Source organism: Argiope bruennichi, chromosome 4 (genome assembly GCF_947563725.1).
Source record: "Argiope bruennichi chromosome 4, qqArgBrue1.1, whole genome shotgun sequence".
In the NCBI taxonomy this organism is placed as follows: Eukaryota; Metazoa; Arthropoda; class Arachnida; order Araneae; family Araneidae; genus Argiope; species Argiope bruennichi.
The window spans coordinates 26690664-26711270 of NC_079154.1; the positions used below are offsets into that span (position 1 = coordinate 26690664).

The 20607-nt window shown below is 26.3% G+C and overlaps 1 protein-coding gene across 1 annotated transcript in view; it reads left to right on the forward strand.

The window, feature by feature from the left end:
• The window catches only part of LOC129965708 (poly(A) polymerase type 3-like), a 36974-nt gene extending 16938 nt beyond the window's left edge, over positions 1-20036 (forward strand). The window contains exons 3-22 of the mRNA XM_056079821.1: positions 1407-1473; positions 1581-1662; positions 1868-1977; positions 2649-2702; positions 2814-2925; positions 4189-4278; positions 4383-4521; positions 4752-4824; positions 5128-5248; positions 5869-5953; positions 7405-7458; positions 7659-7772; positions 9354-9454; positions 10356-10425; positions 10503-10566; positions 10665-10775; positions 12692-12898; positions 15758-15901; positions 16662-16796; positions 19345-20036. Coding sequence (XP_055935796.1) covers positions 1407-1473; positions 1581-1662; positions 1868-1977; positions 2649-2702; positions 2814-2925; positions 4189-4278; positions 4383-4521; positions 4752-4824; positions 5128-5248; positions 5869-5953; positions 7405-7458; positions 7659-7772; positions 9354-9454; positions 10356-10425; positions 10503-10566; positions 10665-10775; positions 12692-12898; positions 15758-15901; positions 16662-16751 — 1888 coding nt within the window. The 3' untranslated portion in view covers positions 16752-16796; positions 19345-20036. The remainder of the gene's footprint in view (positions 1-1406; positions 1474-1580; positions 1663-1867; positions 1978-2648; positions 2703-2813; positions 2926-4188; positions 4279-4382; positions 4522-4751; positions 4825-5127; positions 5249-5868; positions 5954-7404; positions 7459-7658; positions 7773-9353; positions 9455-10355; positions 10426-10502; positions 10567-10664; positions 10776-12691; positions 12899-15757; positions 15902-16661; positions 16797-19344) is intronic.
• Positions 20037-20607: the final 571 nt, after the last annotated feature.

Sequence of the window (20607 nt, forward strand, 5' to 3'; positions counted from 1 at the left end):
AAAACTAAACAATATATATCTATATATATTATAGCCAAAAATATAGGAGAGATTTGATATAAATTGCATTAAAACAACAATTTAAAAAATTGTAAGTATTGTAAGGTTTATTTTTGTGCAATATTTTCAGAAGTTATCATCGAAAAATGCCAAAATTCGGCTTAATTTGTAATTAATTGTAGAGTCCCATTGACTCTCAATGACACGCATTCGTCTTTATTATTAGTAGAGATTAAAGTCAAAATTACATTTTATGGATTGTAGTAGATTGCTTTAAAAGAAATGATATTAATACACATTTTATTGTAAACTACAGCTGATACACCATCACTATTAATTTTCATATTAAAAAAAAAAAGTGAGATACTTAAACTTAGTAGTAAGTTACAGAAAGACAAGTCCTTAGTTTAAACTTGCCTCTATTGCTCTATGACCATTATTAGTTATCACTGTTGTCTACATTGTATTTTGAGCTTTTTGGTGAAGTCATCATTTGATTGCAGCTTGGTTCCAACAATTGCTTAGTGTGTGATCCCCCCCCCCTTTCAGAATTTTTCTAAACTCATTCATCTGTCTTGCATGTCTCATTGTCTTCTTATTTGGGAATTCTTTTTATCCTCTCTGCTTAATTTTCTCTGAATATCTTGGTGTGAAAGGATCAAATCAATGGATCAATTCATATCTGCGATATATCTTGCCTACTTGATTATTCTCTTGCAATACAGGACACATTGTCTGGATGTGCAGTTTCAGAAATGCATTGGTTAATTTGGTCTTTACTATGTTGATTTCAACAAATAAACTGCCCAATAAGTTATATCAAATTTTGGGATTGTGTCCATGCCTCCAGAGTCCTCCCTCCAAATTTTTTAGTTATATTAAAGGCTTCATCATGTATATTAAAAAGTAAATCATTACAAAACAGCTTCATAGTGTTGATGACATGAGTGTCTTATTGTTGTTCAATTAACATTGATATTGAACATCCCATTGAGGAGCTTGTTATTTGTGGCTAAGTTTTCAATGAAGGATTTTGTTGCTTGTTCATAGAATTATGAATGACATCTGTGAGAAACTTATTTTGGAGATTATTTTTATTTTATCTATGTTAACTAAGTCCTTTATCAAAGCTAAAAAACATAGCTACAAACAAATCTAAGGAAATAAGCCCATCATCAATAATTTGTATACAGGTAAAACTTTTAAGCACTATTTGAACATCAGCAAGTTCATGTTTTATAATGGATTGTTTTAATTATGATAATGGATTTTGAGTTGGAAATGCTGATTATTCTATAGTCATATATTTATTTATGTATATTATATAATTTTTAAAAAATCATTTCTAAATCTTTTATTTTTATTTATCTGATATCTGTTTCTATAGAATTTATTCTAATTTTTAGGATGGAAGTTTTAAGTAAAATAAACCAGTTGGTCAAACAGTGGATAAAAGAAATAAGTATTAAAAAGGTGAATATCATTATTTGATGCATGATATAACATATGTTTTTTTCTCTCTTTGATTTCTATAATAATCACTGTTTTTTTTTTTTTTTTTTTTTTTTTTTTTTAATTAGAACATGCCCCCAAGTGTGGCTGAAACAGTTGGTGGGAAAATTTATACATTTGGTTCATACAGATTAGGTGTTCATACTAAAGGTAATATTTTTGAAATGTTTCATTTATTGTTTACACACACTCAGCTTATGTAATGAATTTGTAGTATTAAACCTTTTTGTTTAATAAGTTTTTAAGTGAGTTAAAGTTTATTTTTTTGGATATTGATGGCAGTGTGCTAAAACAATTCTCATTTTCATACTAAACTTTTTACATATTTTCTTTATTAATCTTATTTGTATCATAGGAGCTGATATTGATACATTGTGTGTTGCTCCAAGGCATATAGAAAGAACTGACTTTTTTTCTTCATTTGTTGAGCTTTTGCGAAAACAACCAGAAGTTCAAGATCTTCGAGTAAGTTTTTAACAAAATATATAATTATTTTCTGAAATATTAATGCAACATTTTCATAAATTCATCAATAGCTAGCTTCTGAAACTATAATATAGGAACTTTCTATAACATAACAAAAAATTTGTTATAGTTCATGGTTTGTTTTAAAATTAAGGGATGTCTTTTTGTGTTTAATTTCACATGAAATTTGTAATTTTAATATTTTTTGATTAAAGTCTTTTAGTCATCTGTTATTATATGTTGATAATAAAATATTTTATTTTACTTTCCTAATTTATTCATTTTATTTGATTTCACCAATGAAAATCTAAGAATTAAGTACAAACAATTTATCTAAATATGTTTTCTCTTAAAAGTCGCCAAGACTTGTTTTTTGTTTTTTTTTTTTGTCAGTGGGCTTTTAAAAAAATTGAGCAATATTTATTGTTTGGTTTCAAATTGTGAAATTCGTAGGAAAAATAAATTTGTATTAACTAATTTGGAAGTATACCACAAATTCTTGTTTCTTGGATATTGGTGGTTGCTCTTATATTTTATTTGAATGTGCCCATATAGTAAAAGTAATTTTTAATATTTTTGGCTTTTGTAAATATTTTTCAGAATATTACGTCTTGTTAGTTCAAGTAGATTTAATCCAATTCTTTACTCATTAAATTTTATTTTTATTTTAGGCTGTTGAAGAAGCATATGTCCCTGTTATCAAGATGACATTTGATGGAATTGAAGTAAATTTTTATTTCCCTCTTTTATATTATCGAAATTCTTGCTTGCAATAAATTTATCATCCAAAATACCAATGGGGGATTATTTTATGTTGAATTTTCTTTCTCATTTAGCTTGATATGCTGTTTGCACGCTTAGCCCTAAAAGACATTCCTGAGAATCAAGATCTGCGAGATGTTAGCCTTTTGAAAAATTTAGATCACAAATGTGTGAGAAGTTTAAATGGTAAACCTCTTTCTCTTCTTCATTAGTCTTAAAATGATTGTTATGAAAATTGCTGTTAATTTTCGAGTATTATATGTTTCAAAGTATAAGCCTATTTATGTAAACCCAATAGTATTAAAAAAAAAAAAAAAAAAAAAAAAAAAAAAAAATCCTATGTCATTCAAGCAAGTTGCCAAGCATTAAAACCATGGAATATTTCTTATTCAATTGCTGTAAAGTAAATCACCAATGACAGTTTTTAACTGTGGTAATTATGTCTGAAAGTTGTGCATTTTTTTCCCCGTTCATATGCTATCTTGTATGAGATTTTTAGTATCTGTATTAGTCTTATTTTTTGTTTAAAAGGCAAACAGTAAGATAGATTCATATACGGCACATTTCAAACTACAAAAGTCATTTCCATTACTAATAAGCAATTACAGCATCGCTTATTAGTAGATCTCTGTAAATATAAAACATGGATTTCTTTGTAGTTTGAAAGTAAAAATTAACTTTCACAAAAAGGAATAAATTGTTACATTTAATGTTAATTTTTCCTTTTAAAAAAATGTTATACTATGGAAATAAAATCACTAATAGATCACTAAATATTTGGTAATGTTTAGTGATTTATTGTCTGCACCCGTTTAATTTATCTATTTGGATTTTTTTAAAAAATGAGATTAATGGATCCATATTTCAGTTTGTCCACGTATTTTAACTCTAGAAAAGTTTCAAAAATTCTCAGTTTAAGCTCAGAAATGTGCATTATTTTACTGTCGGAACTGAAGACGAATTTTTGTAGTTTTTAATATGGCTTGATAATATAAATTTGTACTATCATTGTATAATTATTTTTCATTTATATGAATTAAAATTCACTCTTTTGTTTGCATGCTGACATATTTTTTTTAAACTAAATATATTGATAAATGTAACTTGTTTGATTATATATTTTTATTATTTTGATATTTAAAAGACATGGGCTTGGAACATTTTCCCCTTTCTCACTAACTAACGAAAAAATAAATGTACATTCAAGGGACTTCGTTATAAGAATTTGAATGCAATTCTTTCCAAATTGAATTTAATTAGCTCAATGAAATATTTTGTTAAATATCTGCGTCTGCAACATGAATAAAATTGTGTAGCTTTACTAGCTGCTTGTTTATCATATGCAAGACAGAAATATATGTAAGTAGCTATTATGCACTGTGAATTTATTAAGCAAAGAAATTGTGTTGTGCATAATCAATTCTCAAATGTTTTGTTTTTTATTTTTAGGTTGCCGAGTAACCGATGAAATTCTTCATCTTGTTCCTAACAGGGAGAGTTTTCGATTAGCTTTGCGTTCTATCAAACTATGGGCTAAAAGTGAGGTCTTTTTATGATTTTTTTTTTTTTTTTTTTTTTTTTTTGAATGTATACTCAGTTCTGATTATGAAATCTTGAATTTCATCAAAAAATTTTTATTTCAGGACATGGTGTTTATTCCAATGTTCTGGGGTATTTGGGTGGTGTGTCTTGGGCAATGCTAGTTGCTAGAACATGTCAGTTGTATCCGAATGCAACAGCCTCTACTTTAGTGCACAAATTTTTCTTGGTTTTTTCTCAGTGGTAAGTTGCATTATATTACTAGAGCTTGTTATTCTAGAATTGAAAACTATATAATCTTAGTTTTAGAAATCTGATTATAGGAGGGAGGATCTTAAAATCTTTTCCCCATATAATATGTAGTTGAGAGAATTGTTCATACTTGGCTTTAATTAAAATAAATCAGTGAGTTTGATTATTGTATTTTTTATTAAAATATAATTTTTCTTATGAAATGTATGATTTTTATTCAGGCCATGGCCCAAACCTGTTTTACTTAAACAACCAGAAGAAAACAAGCTCAATTTTGAAGTTTGGGACCCTCGAGTAAGCATTAAAAATTTTAATATATTTATATATTTTTCTCTTATTATTGAAGTTTGTGATTAAGGTAGGAATAGGATTGTATAAATGTAATTTTATATAAGCACAATTTTCTCATCTATAAAGAGACAATTTTTTGTGTTATAAATAAAAAAAAAATGTTATAATTTTATCTGTTAGAATCTCATTTTCATGAACATTTATATTATTGTCTGTAGTAATTTTAAATATTTGAGTTGCATAGTTAATTTGTTTTGATTTTCAAAATATCCCGAATATTTTTAATTTACATATTTTCTCTTTCAGGTTAATATAGGGGATCGTTTTCATTTGATGCCAATCATAACTCCTGCATACCCTCATCAAAATTCAACATTTAATGTATCCTACTCCACAAGAACCATTTTGCAGACCAGTTTCAGAAATGGTATTTGTTGAAAAATTGTTTTATTAGAATGGATTTAAAATATATAAGGCATTTGCATAATGTTATGCTAAATTTGAATTATTTCCATAGAAGGGATTTTTGAGCATATGGTTATAATCTTTATCACATACATGACACATTTCCATGACAATATGAAGGAACATTTTTAGAATCAAATTTTATAATTCTAGAAATCAATTAAATTTCTTTTATGTAATGTTTCTATAATTTTTTATATCACAATGATTTTTTATAAATTTATGCATTTTATTACTCAAATAATCAAACTTAATTATTAGTATTTATATTCATTATTATTTTATTAAAATGAGTTTCTTGTTCCAAACCTGAGTCATGTCTGTTACCGAAATGAATTTCTTCTTGTAAATACAATTTAGCAGAAAAAATTCATTTGATAGAAATCAAAAGAAAAATGGGTTTATAATTAAAAATTTGCTGTTTTAATAAAATAAAAAAAATATTTTTTATTAAAAAGTTCGTTTGCATTTTTATTATGCTTTAATTTATTTTTTAATTCATATAATATAATTTCTATAAATAAAATTGTGTTAAATATCTGCAATTTTATTAATATTTTTTATGTGATTATTTATTTTAAGGTCTGGCTGTATCTGATGACATACTTCATGGGCGATGTGAATGGACTAAACTTTTTGAGCCAGAAAATTTTTTTACCAAGTATAAGTAAGTAATTATACTTGTTTTACATTTCATTTCTTGGTCAGTTTACCATTTTATTTGCTACAAAATTGAAAGATGCAGTTTCTGTGCATAGCTAATCAGTGGTTATAAACTTTAGTTCCTGTTGTACTTATCAAAAATATATTGTTACAAATTTGTAATTTTGTTACCCGGCACGAATAGTGTCATCCTGGGAAGAAAACGTTAAAACCCTTTGTAAGATCTGTCGTGTGCGTCAATGACCTGAGAGTTTGGCGGCTAAATGGATAATACTGGAAAGGTCGAGAACTTTCACGATCTATCCACTAAGACCCGAGGTACAGCCAGGTACGCCCTGATTGGTCTAGAAGGCTCTAGCCCCGCCTCCCGGAACTATAAAAGACAGGCACTCTGAAGTCGTGTGTAAGAAATTGCGTGGATCGTCAAAGGCGGTGTGTGGTGAGAGTCGGAGTCGCCGACACGTAGAGAAACTGGAGAATTAGACAGCAAGAAAGTTGCTGAACTAGCAATTAAATGTGCTGCGCTATTACAATTGATTAGCGGTATTTGTTGTAGAAGAAAAAATTTTGTAACAATATTTAAATATTTTTTTTTATCTAAAGACCAGCTTTGTTGCATTTTACATACCCTTCAACAACATTTATAGAAATTAAGTGAAAACTGTGGAGTTAAGAATATATAGTAAAAAAGCTACACACACACACATACAAAAAAAAAAAAACCCTCCAAAATATTTTTTTCCCCCAAAAGCATAACTTTACAGTTTTCTGGCAGTGAAATTTTTTTTTAGCATGCTTGGGGGGGGGGGGGAGAAGAATTTTATTTTAGCAGGAATACAAAAACATTGAAGTCCCTTCTCATAACAAGAATTTATATGGGTGTTTATTATGATATTAAACTAAGCAATAATCACTTAAAAAGAAAGATGCTTGCCATTTGATGAAAAAAAATTATAAATGTCTAACAAGCAATTTGATCAACAAAATCATGTTATATCTTTTTGATATTTCACATATATAGTTAGTCGGTAATAAAGGTATGTTAAATAATTTTAAATAATAGTTGAACTTATTTGGAAATATCTAAGTTTTCAATGATTTGTTTATACTATGTTAAACGTAATATATTATAAGTGCTACTAATGACTGGGTAACCAGTGTTTGAAGGGTTGATAATAGGATATTTTTTCTTTGTAAATACATCTATTCATGTAAACTGCTTTTTGACTTTTCTTTTTAAACTTTTAATTTTTTAAAAATCCGTATATCTTATATGTTTTTTAAATTGATGTTTACACTGGGCTTCTTTGTAAAGCCAAATACATTAGACTGAATGAAAAGTTTAATTTAATTTTCTTTTACCCCCTGTGCTTCTAACATTTCTATAGTGACAAATTTTTTAAATAATAATAATAATAGATTATAAAATATTTAAGAATGTCTTTTTTTTTTCAGGCATTACATAGTCTTAACAGCCACAGCTCCTACAAAGAAAGAACATCTAGAATGGTAAAATTGCTTTTTATAAAAATATGAAATACTTTTTTTATTATTTATCATTATTAATGTAGTTCTGATAGTATTTTATTGATAAATAATTAAATCATATCAGCTGTTTGTATGTGTTTTTCAAGATGTTTTTTTACTTTGGTATTCAACTGGATTTAAATATTAAATCTTTTTCTAAAAGCTTGTATGTTTTTTTTTAGGTATGGTTTAGTGGAATCAAAGATAAGAATCTTGATTACACATCTGGAACGTCATCCTAGCATTGAATTAGCGCATGTGAATCCTCAAACTTATCCTCCTTTAGTACCTGAGCCGTAAGTTAATTATATTTCTGTAAAGAATTTTCTTATTTTTATCGCTCCCCTCCCCTTAGTTCCTTAATTACAATGTTTTCTTTCATTCAAATATAATTTTCAGTGGTTAACTCTTAAGTCATCCCAAAGCATTAGATTTAAGAACAATTAAACTAGGCTAATAAAATAATTTTTATACAATTCTGTGCTCTGGTGACAAAATATTATGCTACTTTTTAAAAATTATTTAGCATATCAGTATAATTATGTATGTAAAATAAATTGCTGTGCTAATTTTTGTATATTAACAATTCAATAATGTGAAATTTTGGTTTTTGTGTATTTGTTTAATGAAGTATTAAACTTTTTAAATTCTAATTCAGGTTTCCCAATGAAGGGGGGGGTATAACCAATTCAATTGAAATAGTTTAGTTTCTGTTATATCATTTAACTCATTCATACAAACTGCGTGTAGTTGCTAAAGTTATGCAAAAATTTAGCCTTTGCTAAGTTGCATTTAAAGTTTAGTATCTTCAGAAAAGTAACTTCAGATTAGCTTTTGACAAATATTAAATAAGGCTTTGCTTTCATGTTTGATAGAAAAATATTCATTAATGTTTTTTTTTTTTAAGAACATTGTATTTTATTTTTGTAATGAAGCCATTCTATTGTCTAACTTGCTTTGTGTAGGAATCTTTAGTTAATAGATTTTCTGTAATAATTTGCCAATTTTAAACCATTATGAACCTCTAAATGGCTCAGTTTTTAAATCTAAATATCACTTTGGACTTATTTTTGAATTAATGAAAGAAATTAGAGTGTAATCTTTATTTATTTTGATATTTTACTATTTAAAAAAATCTAATATTTATTCAGGAGAATTTAAAATAACTTTTAACAAATTCCTCAATAATTGTTTTTAAATTCAGAATTCCATTTCTTAGTTAATTTTTTGTTGTTTTTAACATAATTTAAGCAAACATTACACATTTTCATGGAAAGCAGATAGTTTAATGTACGTGTTGGTTAGTGTATTTAGAATCGGATTTCATCAATTTTGAGATTAATTTTCATTTATGTAATGTTTTTAAATATCTGAAGCATATTTTGTGTAAATTGACCCATTTTTTTATTGTTCATTTAATCATACTGATTTTATTTCTTGGTGTTTATATTAGCCACTATTTATTTTTAAAAACTTTTTTTTTCAAGCCTATATTATGCCTCTTTGAAATTTTTTTAAATGCGTGCTTTGAATTAGTATGGATGTTAATGGGATGTGCCATAGGGATAAATAAAGATTTGATTTTTAAAAAATTTAGTAATATGCTTTGAATCAAGCTGATTTGTTCGTATGTTTTTGTTATCTCATTGAGTAAAGAATTTTAATTTAAAAACTCTTGTTCTATGATATATTGGATAGATTGACTGCTTTTTTCCTACATAATATATTGCATAAAAATTGTATTCATTTATTAATTATTTCTGTCAATTTAAACCTTACTCAGTTTTTACTTCTTAACCAATTATGTTTCCTGTTCTTTTATTTTTAAATAGAATGTTCCTGACTTCCCTAAATTAATAAAATTTTCCCTTTTACAGAGATGTGTATCAGTCTATGTGGTACATGGGATTAAAATTTAATAAATCAGAAAATATAAATGTAGACTTAACCCACGACATTCAGCAGTTTTCAGATTCAAGTAAGTTTTCTCCATCTTGCTTTTAGAAGTTAACATTTCTTTGAGGTACAGTATGAAACTGGAGATTTATTTGAAGGATATATCATTTATTATTAAATTTTTATAGTTATTAATTTAATGTTTTACATTTGCATGTTAAAATAGTTTTTGAAATTTTGTTGTCTACAAATTTATTGGTAGTAATTATACTGATGGCGAAAACCATTAATACCATCTTATAAATTAATTTTCCTAAAAAAATTATTAATAAAAGTTTCATTTTTTTTTTTTTTTTCATCATTATCAACTACAAGACTATGTGAAAAATAGTAAAATCTAAACTGATATTTTAGATTAGTCTTATGGATTATGATTTGTTAAGATTTAAAATGTCCATGACTCTTAATAATTGTTGATCTGTAAATGCCAGTATTGTGATTTAAATATATTCTTTTTATTTCCAACATATGTTCTAAATCTTTACTAATCTTATTTGAATAATCACATTTTCCTATAAAATTTTATTCTCTTTAAATTTACCCATTGGTGTCTTTAAATGCATTAATTTGTTCATCCCTATTTTTTTTTTATTTATTAGCTTACTTATTAATTTAATATGAGAAAGAAACAACAATATACTACCTTTATATTTCATTTTAAAATTGTTATTTGCATTATTGATGCAAATAACAATTAGTTTGTTATTTGCAGTTATTGATGCAAATAACAATTAGGTGCTTTTTCTTAAAATGTTAACAGATTGCCAAATTATTTTAAATATATTGTTTGCTAAAATCTTTTTTTTACTATCCATTTTCATATGAGTGATTACATGGTATTATATTTGATTACTATTTCAAATATAGATGCAATTACATGATACTGCATTTACTTATTAATGAGAAATTTATTTTTATCTTAGTCACAAGGCAAGCATCCAGTAATAATGTATATAAAAAGGGAATGAAGATAGAAACAAAGCATGTGAGAAGGTAAATTTCTTTCTCTTTTTCTGTCTTTCTATCAGAAATGTTTTCGAAATCCAATTAATGGACAATTTCCCTTTCAGAAAAGAACTCTCAAAATATATTCCTGCTAACCTCCTTGGGAAACCTAAAAAGAAAGAGAAGACTGTATGTATTATTTTTTTTATACTTGATTATACTGTTTAATTATATTATATTTGTAATTGAAATCAACTCATTAATGTTTTACGAAAACGTTTTTTTAGTCCAATGCCAACTCTAGTTTAAATTCTACTTCTACTCCTCCTGGCAACAGTAAGAACTCTAAAGTTAATGAAACAAATGGCTCAGAATCAAAAGCTCTGGATGGAAGTCAGGTAATATGGAATTTTCTATTTGATTAAATTATTTAATTTGTGGAAGTTTGTCATGTAAATTCAGTGTCTGTTGTTTTTGGTGGAATTTCAATAATTATTGATGAATGTAATTAATTATTAAAAAATATATACATAATCTGTCCTGTTCTGTTACATACTCTTAGAAAGTTTAACATTGGTGAACTATAAATGAATTGTTGATGGTGAAAATTACACTAGTCAGTGATATCTAAATATCAGGGTCTGATATTTTGATACACTAATTATTTTTTAAATCCATCATTAAAATTTTTTTTTGACTACATAGTTTTTATATACTTACAGTGAGAATTTACTAGAGAAGTTGATCTATTTTATATTAAAATTGTCAATTTATATAATTGGACATTTTGTATGATATAAGAAAGAAAAAAAAAAAGTATAATTTCAGAATTAGTATTATATTCTGATTATAAAAATGTTTAAAAAAATTATCTTCCCTATTTACTTTCTCCTTTGTCAACCATTCAAAACTCGTCATAAAAAAAATGATGCGTTTTTCAATGTAAATTTTTAATTACTTATTTTATTTATTTATTTATTTTGTCAAAGATTACTTTTTCTGCATGGTAGGCTTTATTTTCAGGCATTAGTTTTTACTTCTCTGCTTTTGAATTTCCTAATATATATTTTTTTTTAATCCTGTTATTGAACTCGTAAATCATTATTCATAATTTCTGATTTGTGGAAGTGTAAAATTTTGGCAATTCTCTTCCAACTTGCTTACATTGAGACTCCACAGAAAGACTAAATTTTCTGATAAAATTTTGTTAAAAAAATGTTTATAGTGAGTGCTTTATTAGCATACACGCTCTTTGTGGTGATTTTGTTGTTTTGCTACAACATTTCTTTCTCTTGTGATGTGCATGCACAGTGTCATATTTTTTAAATCTTGTTTCTTTATTGGTACAAAATCTTTATAATTATGCAAGATTCAGTCTCCATAAACAAAAACATATGTTCCAAATTAGTCAAAGCAAGATGGTATTGTGGTATTATGTATCATGATCAGTTTGGATATAATAAGCTGTGTGGGCAACGCAGTTTAGAGACTTGTGTAGTTTCTACACTTATTAAAGTTCTTGTACACTGACCATTAGAGTTTCTAACAATCAGATTCCTTTCATTTCTTCACTTAGTTAAACACCCCTTTAGTACATGAAAACAACAATTTTGAAATGGAAAAAAAATTACTTGTAGTTCTGCTGCTGGCAGTACAATAAAAAGAACATTTATTAAATTATAAGTATATCAGAATAAAAATTAATTTTATCAAATTATAACGATATTGAAAAATTATGGTGCGTCATTCATGAGATTAGGCTTAACACATTGCTTATGGCTTTCCACATGCTCCCAAGGTTTACATATTTTTGAACGCATACATATTCTTAAATATTATATATTTTATACATCTATTTATTATATAAGATTTTTCATATTTTAAAAGGTACTGTAAATGATTGGCACAGATCTACCAACGTACTGGCTATACTGACCGATTGTTTCCATATGCTTAGAATGCCAACATTCTATTTTGCTTTTCCTTTGTCATAATAATGCATATGACTTCATTAGCTTGGTAATGTAACAAAAATATTTGCCTTTGATTGGTTATGTATTGATTCAGCCGAAAAATCATGAAAACAAGACTTCTTGTGACCCGGCCATAACATTAGGTCTGCCGAAAACAAATCTTGTGATCCATATGCAATGTGTTGAAAATTCCAAATTTGTTAGCTATATTGAATTTGAATTTTCTGATTAGAGTTCGTATTGTATTTCAGTATTATGATTGAATTGCAGAGTAAATAAGTGCTCATTTATAGCCAAATTTTTTGCCTGTTCTAAAATACGTTTTTCTACTCCTTACACAGCTCAATGATTCTGATGCAAGTAGCAGCAGTACTGGAAGTGTTTGCAAAAAGCGCCCAATTGATGAGGATGGTAGTCCAACTGCAAAACGACAGTCTGTAGATGGTGACAGCTCTACAGTTTTCAGCTCGACTCTGAGCAGTTTAAGTCAGAGAGATGTTCAACTGCCGTTCTTGGAGAGTAATGACTCTGCTACTGAGGATTCTCAGGTAGAACCTCTGCTTTTGCCCTCAATTTTCAGAGTTTCCAGTGTGGTCTTTTAGTCATTGTATGTGTTAAAGCTCAACTGTGATATTTTAGCACTTGTGAATTTTGGAATCAGATCTACTTTTAGTCCAAGAGAATAAAATCAAGATAATTCAACTCTACGAGATAAATTTTTGACTTTGTCGTGTGTATATGTAGTAGTAATGCATTTAATTTTGTTTTGTGATGATGCATATTGGATTTTATTTTCATACTTTTCCATGCCATTATTTTTTTTAGTTTTGATGGTTTTATTTTATATGGAATTTTGCATTTGTTTTCTATAAAGAAAGCGCACAATTTAACTTCATTCCATGTTAAAATTTTGTAATTACAGATCTTGTTTGAATGTTCCTTAAGATTGGAAAAAAGTAAATAAAAACATTGTTTTTTTTCTTGCTTGACTTTTGTTTATTTGTTAATACAAATAAAAAACATATATAAAGAAAGCACTGTAATCCTTAATTTATTGAAATTAATAATTTGTTAATAGTTAAATATTTGGTTGGGTTTTATTCCTTTTTATAAATATCTTATTTAGTTTAAATATAACAAATGGCTGCCTTTATATAAATAGCAATTTGCATCGTAATATAAATTAATGATTTATCAAGATATAAGTAGGATAACCAAGTAACTCTAAATTATAAAATGAGGTATGAGGATACATAACTTAATACAATATATTAAATGTATCAGCGTGGTTCTTCTCTTTTTAATGTCAATAAATTATCGTTTGTGTTTATTTGATTTTGGAAATATTTTTATTTCAAAAATTTGACGTTTGATCTTTAATAATTTTTTTGTATGTGAAATTAAGTGTAAACTAGGATTGTTTACTCTTTACAAATGTAAAATTTTGTGTCAAAAGAACAGCATTCACAAGAAATTTTATAGTAAATATGCTCTATAAAATGCAACTTGCAAAAAGTGCTTTAAGAATTTTTTTAAAAAATAATAAATACTGAAACACATGCCAAAGAGTATTTAAAACCACCTAAAATTTCAGATTTAATTATTGAGAAAGTTACTAATTAAAAAAAATTACCTGAACTTGATCAAAATTTAATTTGGGTGAAACATTAATATCAAAATTTCCAGAATGAGTTGAAAAAAACACAAGATTATTTTGCACTCTGACAATGCCTGAATGTTGCAATCTGGGAATTTTAGATTTGGTCTTTTCAATTCACCATTTGATTCATATTACCATTAATTTTGATCCATGCAGGATGTGATTTCTTGACCCATTAATTTCTATTAAGAATAACGGCTCAGTAACTGTTGTTTCATAGAATCCAGTTCTTGATATTCTTTTGATGCAAAAATAATTTGAATAACTCTTTCATTAAAAAAAAAAAAAATTCTTTACAAAAAAAAGTGGGATAATATTTATACTCCCAATATTTAGGGTAATATTAGTTGAGTGTCTCTTCTTCCATTTAATACATATTTATATTGTAATCGATTGAATAGAATTAGAAGTGTATTATGGTCAATGAAGTTTATGTATCTAAATGTTATGAAAAAATATTTTTTTAATTACAGCACTGATATAGCAGGAATTGCAATTATTTTATTTTAATGAATACTTAATTTATAGTTTTTATAAATTGCAATAAATGTAAAAGATGTGTTTAATTTCATGTAAAGTTGTTGTTGTAATATGTGTAATGAATTCTGAATGATATTGAAAAGTAGTTCTCTTCACTTAATCTTTTGACTATAATTTCAATCTACAAAATCTATCCTTAATATCCTACAATGTGTTATTGAAACAAAATATTGATTAAATGGAATTTAATCATAGTTTAATTGTGCTTTGCCCTGTTTATTAGCTTTTTTGTACATTTTAATTATTTCAATAATTGAAACAATTCTTATAGTAATTAAACAGTTTGGTTTTGAAGAGCTTAAATGTATTACATGCACTTAAAAAAAACAGAATGTACGAGTGAAGGCATTAAAATTTTTTGCTTCTTGGGATAATATTCTGTTATCATATAATACACTTTTTGTGTATTAGAAATTTGAATTGGAGGCAGGGGGGATTGGTTTAATTATCTGTCCCAGTAGTTTCATTGTTTAGCTCTTATAATATGATTTCCAGTATCAAAAATTTTTGTATTTTACTTGGAAATAAGTAGGTGTGTTCAATGAAAAAAATTTAAATTATGTCAAAAGATTGTCCATTGTTAATTTGGTTTAAAAAAAATTTCCCTCATAATGTAACATTAAATTTAGTTATGAAATGACGTTCTAAAATAATCAGTTATAGTTCTTATTATCTCTCTCTTATAAAAAGTTATTATTTTGAATATCAGCTATCAATTTTATTTTATATTCTAATCTATTTGTTTTAGTATAAAAATATTTTGTATCCCAAATTGGCAGTGAAGCGAGAATAATTATGACATAGCATTATTGTTTCTATTTTCTCCCCTTGTTATATTTTACCTTAAAAAGTGAGATACATTAATATTTTGCCTTCCCTTTAGTCTGGTATTTGGGTCATTCCCCATCATCATCAGCCTTATATTTATTGAGAATCTAATAATTTTTTTTTAAATAGCATTAAATAAATTTAATATCAAAGCACTTTATTAGCAATGTATGTTTACTATTTGATGTATGTATTTAAACTTTCATAAAGTAGGAAAACTTTACATAGATTACTTATAAATTCCTAAATTAGTGAGTAAAAAAGAAATTTGTAAAATGCTGTTTATGTACCTTAAAAAATACAGTACATCCATTAATAGAATAGATGTGTGTTAATTGTGTAGAGTATCTGTTTTCTTACAAATTTGTTTTTCCTCCAGACAAATATCATTCTTCCATCTGATGATAATTCGTTTGAAGGTGGAATGAAAAAAGAGCTTGATTCAGAAAGCAACACAAATTCTGAACTCCCTTCTTCTTTGGATTCCTGTGGAGATAATGCTGTTGATGCAAGTGAAACACAAGTAAAGTGCATTGACTAACTTATTTTTTTAAAAAAGACAATTCTATCTTATTTAATTATATTTGTTTATCGCTATTGATTTTTAATTAATTAGTGCAAATTTAACCAATTAAGTGCATTTGATATGTATATACATCATTCCAAATCTTCATTTTGGCACAGTCAATATGTAATTTTTTACCTAATAAAAATTAAATATTATTTGCTTTATTTATTTATTTATTTATTTTTGCAAAAATTCCTGTGCAACCATTTATATTGCATTCAACATGTATATGTGTTGTTGCTTGACATCAAAAAGGAGGACTTAATGGATTTTTTTTTAAAAAAAATCCACAGTTAGCTGGTTAAATAGTGCTTTTGTTAGAGTGTTTGTTTGCTAAATGTGCATTTGTTTTGTTATAGTGCTCCATGATTTTTCCCATAATTGAATGTTTTTATATGAATTTTCTAAAAATGTAATTTTTTTATCAGTATTATTACACGAAATTTGATTTTTTTTTTATTGATTTATGAAAAATTATAATGTATAAAGTCTTTTGAGATTTAATATTTTTTTGAATTTTAGCATTTATTTAGGTATTTTTTAATTGCTGTTGGAAACCTGCTTTCTGTATATGTACATAAATAACTGGTATCATATTTCCTTTCTGTTTCTTCTTTCTTTAACATGAAACGTTAAGTTTTTTTTTTTTTTTTCATAATATATCTTATTTTATTCGTGGGAACTCAACACTTTTGTGACATTCTGTTCTGTTTAGTTCAACAATGCAGACAGCTCCAGTGACTTAGTACCTTGCTTATCAGAAAACTCAAATGCATCTAAAGAGGAACTTAGTATGACATCTTGAGTTAATATAATGGTATAATTGTTGCTGCCTATCAGCTCTCTGCAGGTATGTGGGTATTCTCTAATTTCCAATACTTGTTCTCTGATTCCTGTGTCCATTTTATTTTTATTTTTTTGCACTTAATTCAATTAATTTGTTTTGTTTTATATTTGAAGATACTCCCTCTATCTCTGAGGAAGACATACAGGGAATTAACATATGCAGTGCAAACGGGAAGTATAGTATTGGAAAGAGAGTAAAATATTGATCTACAGTAATAAATAACTTTGAAAAGCTTATTTAAACTGTTAAATTTTTATAGTTAACAAATGTAGAAGCATCAATTCCTAATCAAATATTAAAAAATCTATCGTATCAACGTATAGAATGCAATTCATTTAGATTACAAAATTTTGTGAAGCTTCTTAAAATGGTGGTACATTGTGAATCATACATAATAAATTGCTTAGGTAAAAAATATATGTATACAATATGTAATATAACTCATTTATTTTTTTTTATTAGTAAGTAGACCTGTTTTACAAACTATTAATATTCACATAAGAGGCTGTTCTTCAAATTCATTCTGTAGTGTTTATAGGCAATTTAATATTTGTATTTCTGAATTTCAAGTAATTTTCCAACCAAAAAGAGAGCTGTAAGTTTAAAATTAACTATTATAAATAGTATCCACCACATTGAATAAAGAGACCTCCTAATTGGTTTTTATTACAAGGAAGCTACTTCATGGATTGTTATTTTCATTTACTTGAAATTCTACATCCATGTTAAACTATATTAGAAATTAAATCTTTCTTAGGAAACAATAAACTTCTGCAAGCATTTATATCATGGGTTTACAAAATGTGGGATTAGATTCCCCATTCCATCTTTTTTTTATAGTATACTGAATGTGCAACGTTTGAGCTCTTAATCTACACTCAAACATTTGTCTTGGGAAATATTTTTTATCATTTTCTTGTTTTATCTCATTTAAAACGTTTTGATTATCTTCACACTTAGTTATGCAAAAGTTATAATTTTGTCTTAGTCAGTGTTATGTTAATGAAAGTTTTGTTAGATTTCTTAGAAGTGTGCTAAGGTTTATATTAAAAATGAATTGCTTCTTAAATGTTTTTTTCCACCGAAATTCAGTATTTTTTTTAATTATTAGTTTTGCAAATAATTTACACTTGCAAACTATTTCATATTGTAAATAATTTTGTAGGAAAATTTTCACCTCATTGTAAGATTCTTATTTTGTTTTTAAAAACAAAATTTTCTTTGGTATGAAAGTTAAGATTGGATTATTTCATCTATTGTTTGTAAAGAGTTAAATTATTGCAGTTTTTTTTTTTTTTTTTCACTCCTTTAACCGCTTTGAATTTTACATATTTTGAATATCTTCAAAAGTTACTGCCATTTTAGCTTCCTTCTCAAATTGGATTTTTTCCCTTTTTGCACCTTATTAGTAATATTGAAAGCACTTAATTTGTCAGATATTTGTATATTTGATGTGCTTTGAAGGAAGCTATGGCTTTCATTTTGAAGGAAACTACTAGATCCAGATAATTTGTTTGAAGCTTACAGGTATGTATTTTTAAGGCAGATATTTTTTGAATCATGATTCCCTAAGTGCTATATTGGGAGTTTGAAATTTTCAGATTTTAAAATTTTTAGTTTACTAAATTTTTTAATACATTTTAGTTTTTCTAATTTTTATGTAGCATTTTGCTATTTATCATAATTTAATTCAAATTATTTTGAAGGTCTTTTTGACAAAATAAATATCTCAAACATGTTAAGTCTTTTATCAGTGTTTGTGTATTGGTAGTATCAACAAGATTTGTTAAAATATGAATCATCATTTTCTTTATATTCAATATAGCCATATATATATATATATTTATATTTAAAGTTGTGGTATGTATACGATATATAAAGTTCACTCTTCTATAATGTTAGTGGTACTAATTTGTCTGCTATGAGCAGATAATTATATATCCTTCGAATTTTCTGCTTAATTCGCTTTACTCAAAGTAATATTTTACAGTAATTGGTTACTTCACTGTGAATCATCTATTGAGCTATATATCTATTTAAAATTGTTTATAAAAATAATTATTTTCTATAGTTGTTTAATTTTTCAAAACAGTAGGCAATTACATCGAAAAGAATTATTTCAAAATTATCTTTGTTTACTAACCTTTTCTGCCATAAGTTTAAATGTATGTTATTTTGTTTGTATGAAGTGTAATGAAAATGTCAATATGTATTTGAAAAAAATTAATTAAATTAACTATTTAATATTATTTTAACTTATTTAAAAAAATTATAATAGCAAAATATTTATGGGTAGTTGTTAAATCCCATAAGTGACTTGATTTTATATATATATATATATATATATATATATATATATATATATATATATATATATAAAGAGAGGGAAGTTTATTTAAAGAATTGTTTCTTATTGGACTTTAATATGCCAAAATGAACATTTATAAAACATTTTTATTGGTTATACTTCTATGAAGAAAAAAAAAATTGTAGCAAAATTTGATTTTAGAAATTATAATCGAACAGCTGCATTTCTTCCCTTTTACTTTAGGGTACCTTAGAATAAGGTTCTGTGGACGCCTCAAGCCCCTGCACTCATGAACGGATATTGAAGACTTCAAAGGCATTCAAAATTTTATGTATTTTTTAGTATATCTATTATTTTTTTAACTCATTCCATGAACCTTGAAAATGATAACTGAATTATTTGTCCTTTTCTTCACAGTGGGTTGCTGTAGGAATTTTTTTTTTACTGTCATGTTTTATATTTATTTTATTTAATTATTCTTCATTCCCAATGTGGGAAGGACCGATCTCTTAAGTCGTATTCAGGGAGTGTAGGCGAATTGTAAATAATGTTTTAGGCAAAATTGCATCACTAATATCTGTGCATTTTCTGTATATAACATCTCCAGAATTTTCTTTTAATTCACAAATTTCATCATTTTACACATGATTCATTCTGCCTGTGAATAGGTATTTAATGGAAAAATGTGCAAGCATCCCCGGAGCATGGTTGTTAATCTTCACTTGTTATGGAAATCAGGATATTAGATGGTACATGTAATAGGTTGGCACCATGAGGCTTCAAGCAAATCTAGTTGCAGTTGCCATCCTTACATGAAATGGAATAATAAAATAAAAAATTATGAAAAATTTATTTGTTAGTATCTGAAATAATTCAGTTCTCAGCCAAATGTACTATCGTGTCTTGATAATAATAAAAGCTTTCTTTTTTACCTAGCAACTTGTTGTATTTTATTCCAGTATGACTTATGATTAGAGCAATAATTTATTTATTAAAAATTCAGTTGTTTTAATTTTAAAAAATGGAACAAAATAATAAATTAGGAGCTACTAATTTATTTATTTATTTATTTTTTTTTTTTAGGGATTTGAGGGAAAAATTTAACAAGTTCTTAAATTAATATCAATCATTGCAATGTTGTTTAGCTATGAATTATCCTGATCTTTATAATAAAGTTTAAAATCATATCAACAGTTTCTCCAATATGTACAGTAAGGTACAAATACAGTGGTGGCAAAATTGTGGACACTTTTAAAAATTTGTTTTGTAACTCTGTATGCTTATAGAAAATGTTACATTTCACAAAATGCAAACTCTTATATATCATTTGAAAGAGAATTTAATGTTTATTTCAGTACAAGAAGCAAAATTCAAATATTTACAATATTAAAGAAGTTAAGCGGCAATAATTATCGAGATACATTAGATGCTGATGACTGCAGTGAGTTACCAGTACTTAGTAGGGTAGCCTTTATTTTTTATTACAGCTTCACACTGATGTTTAAT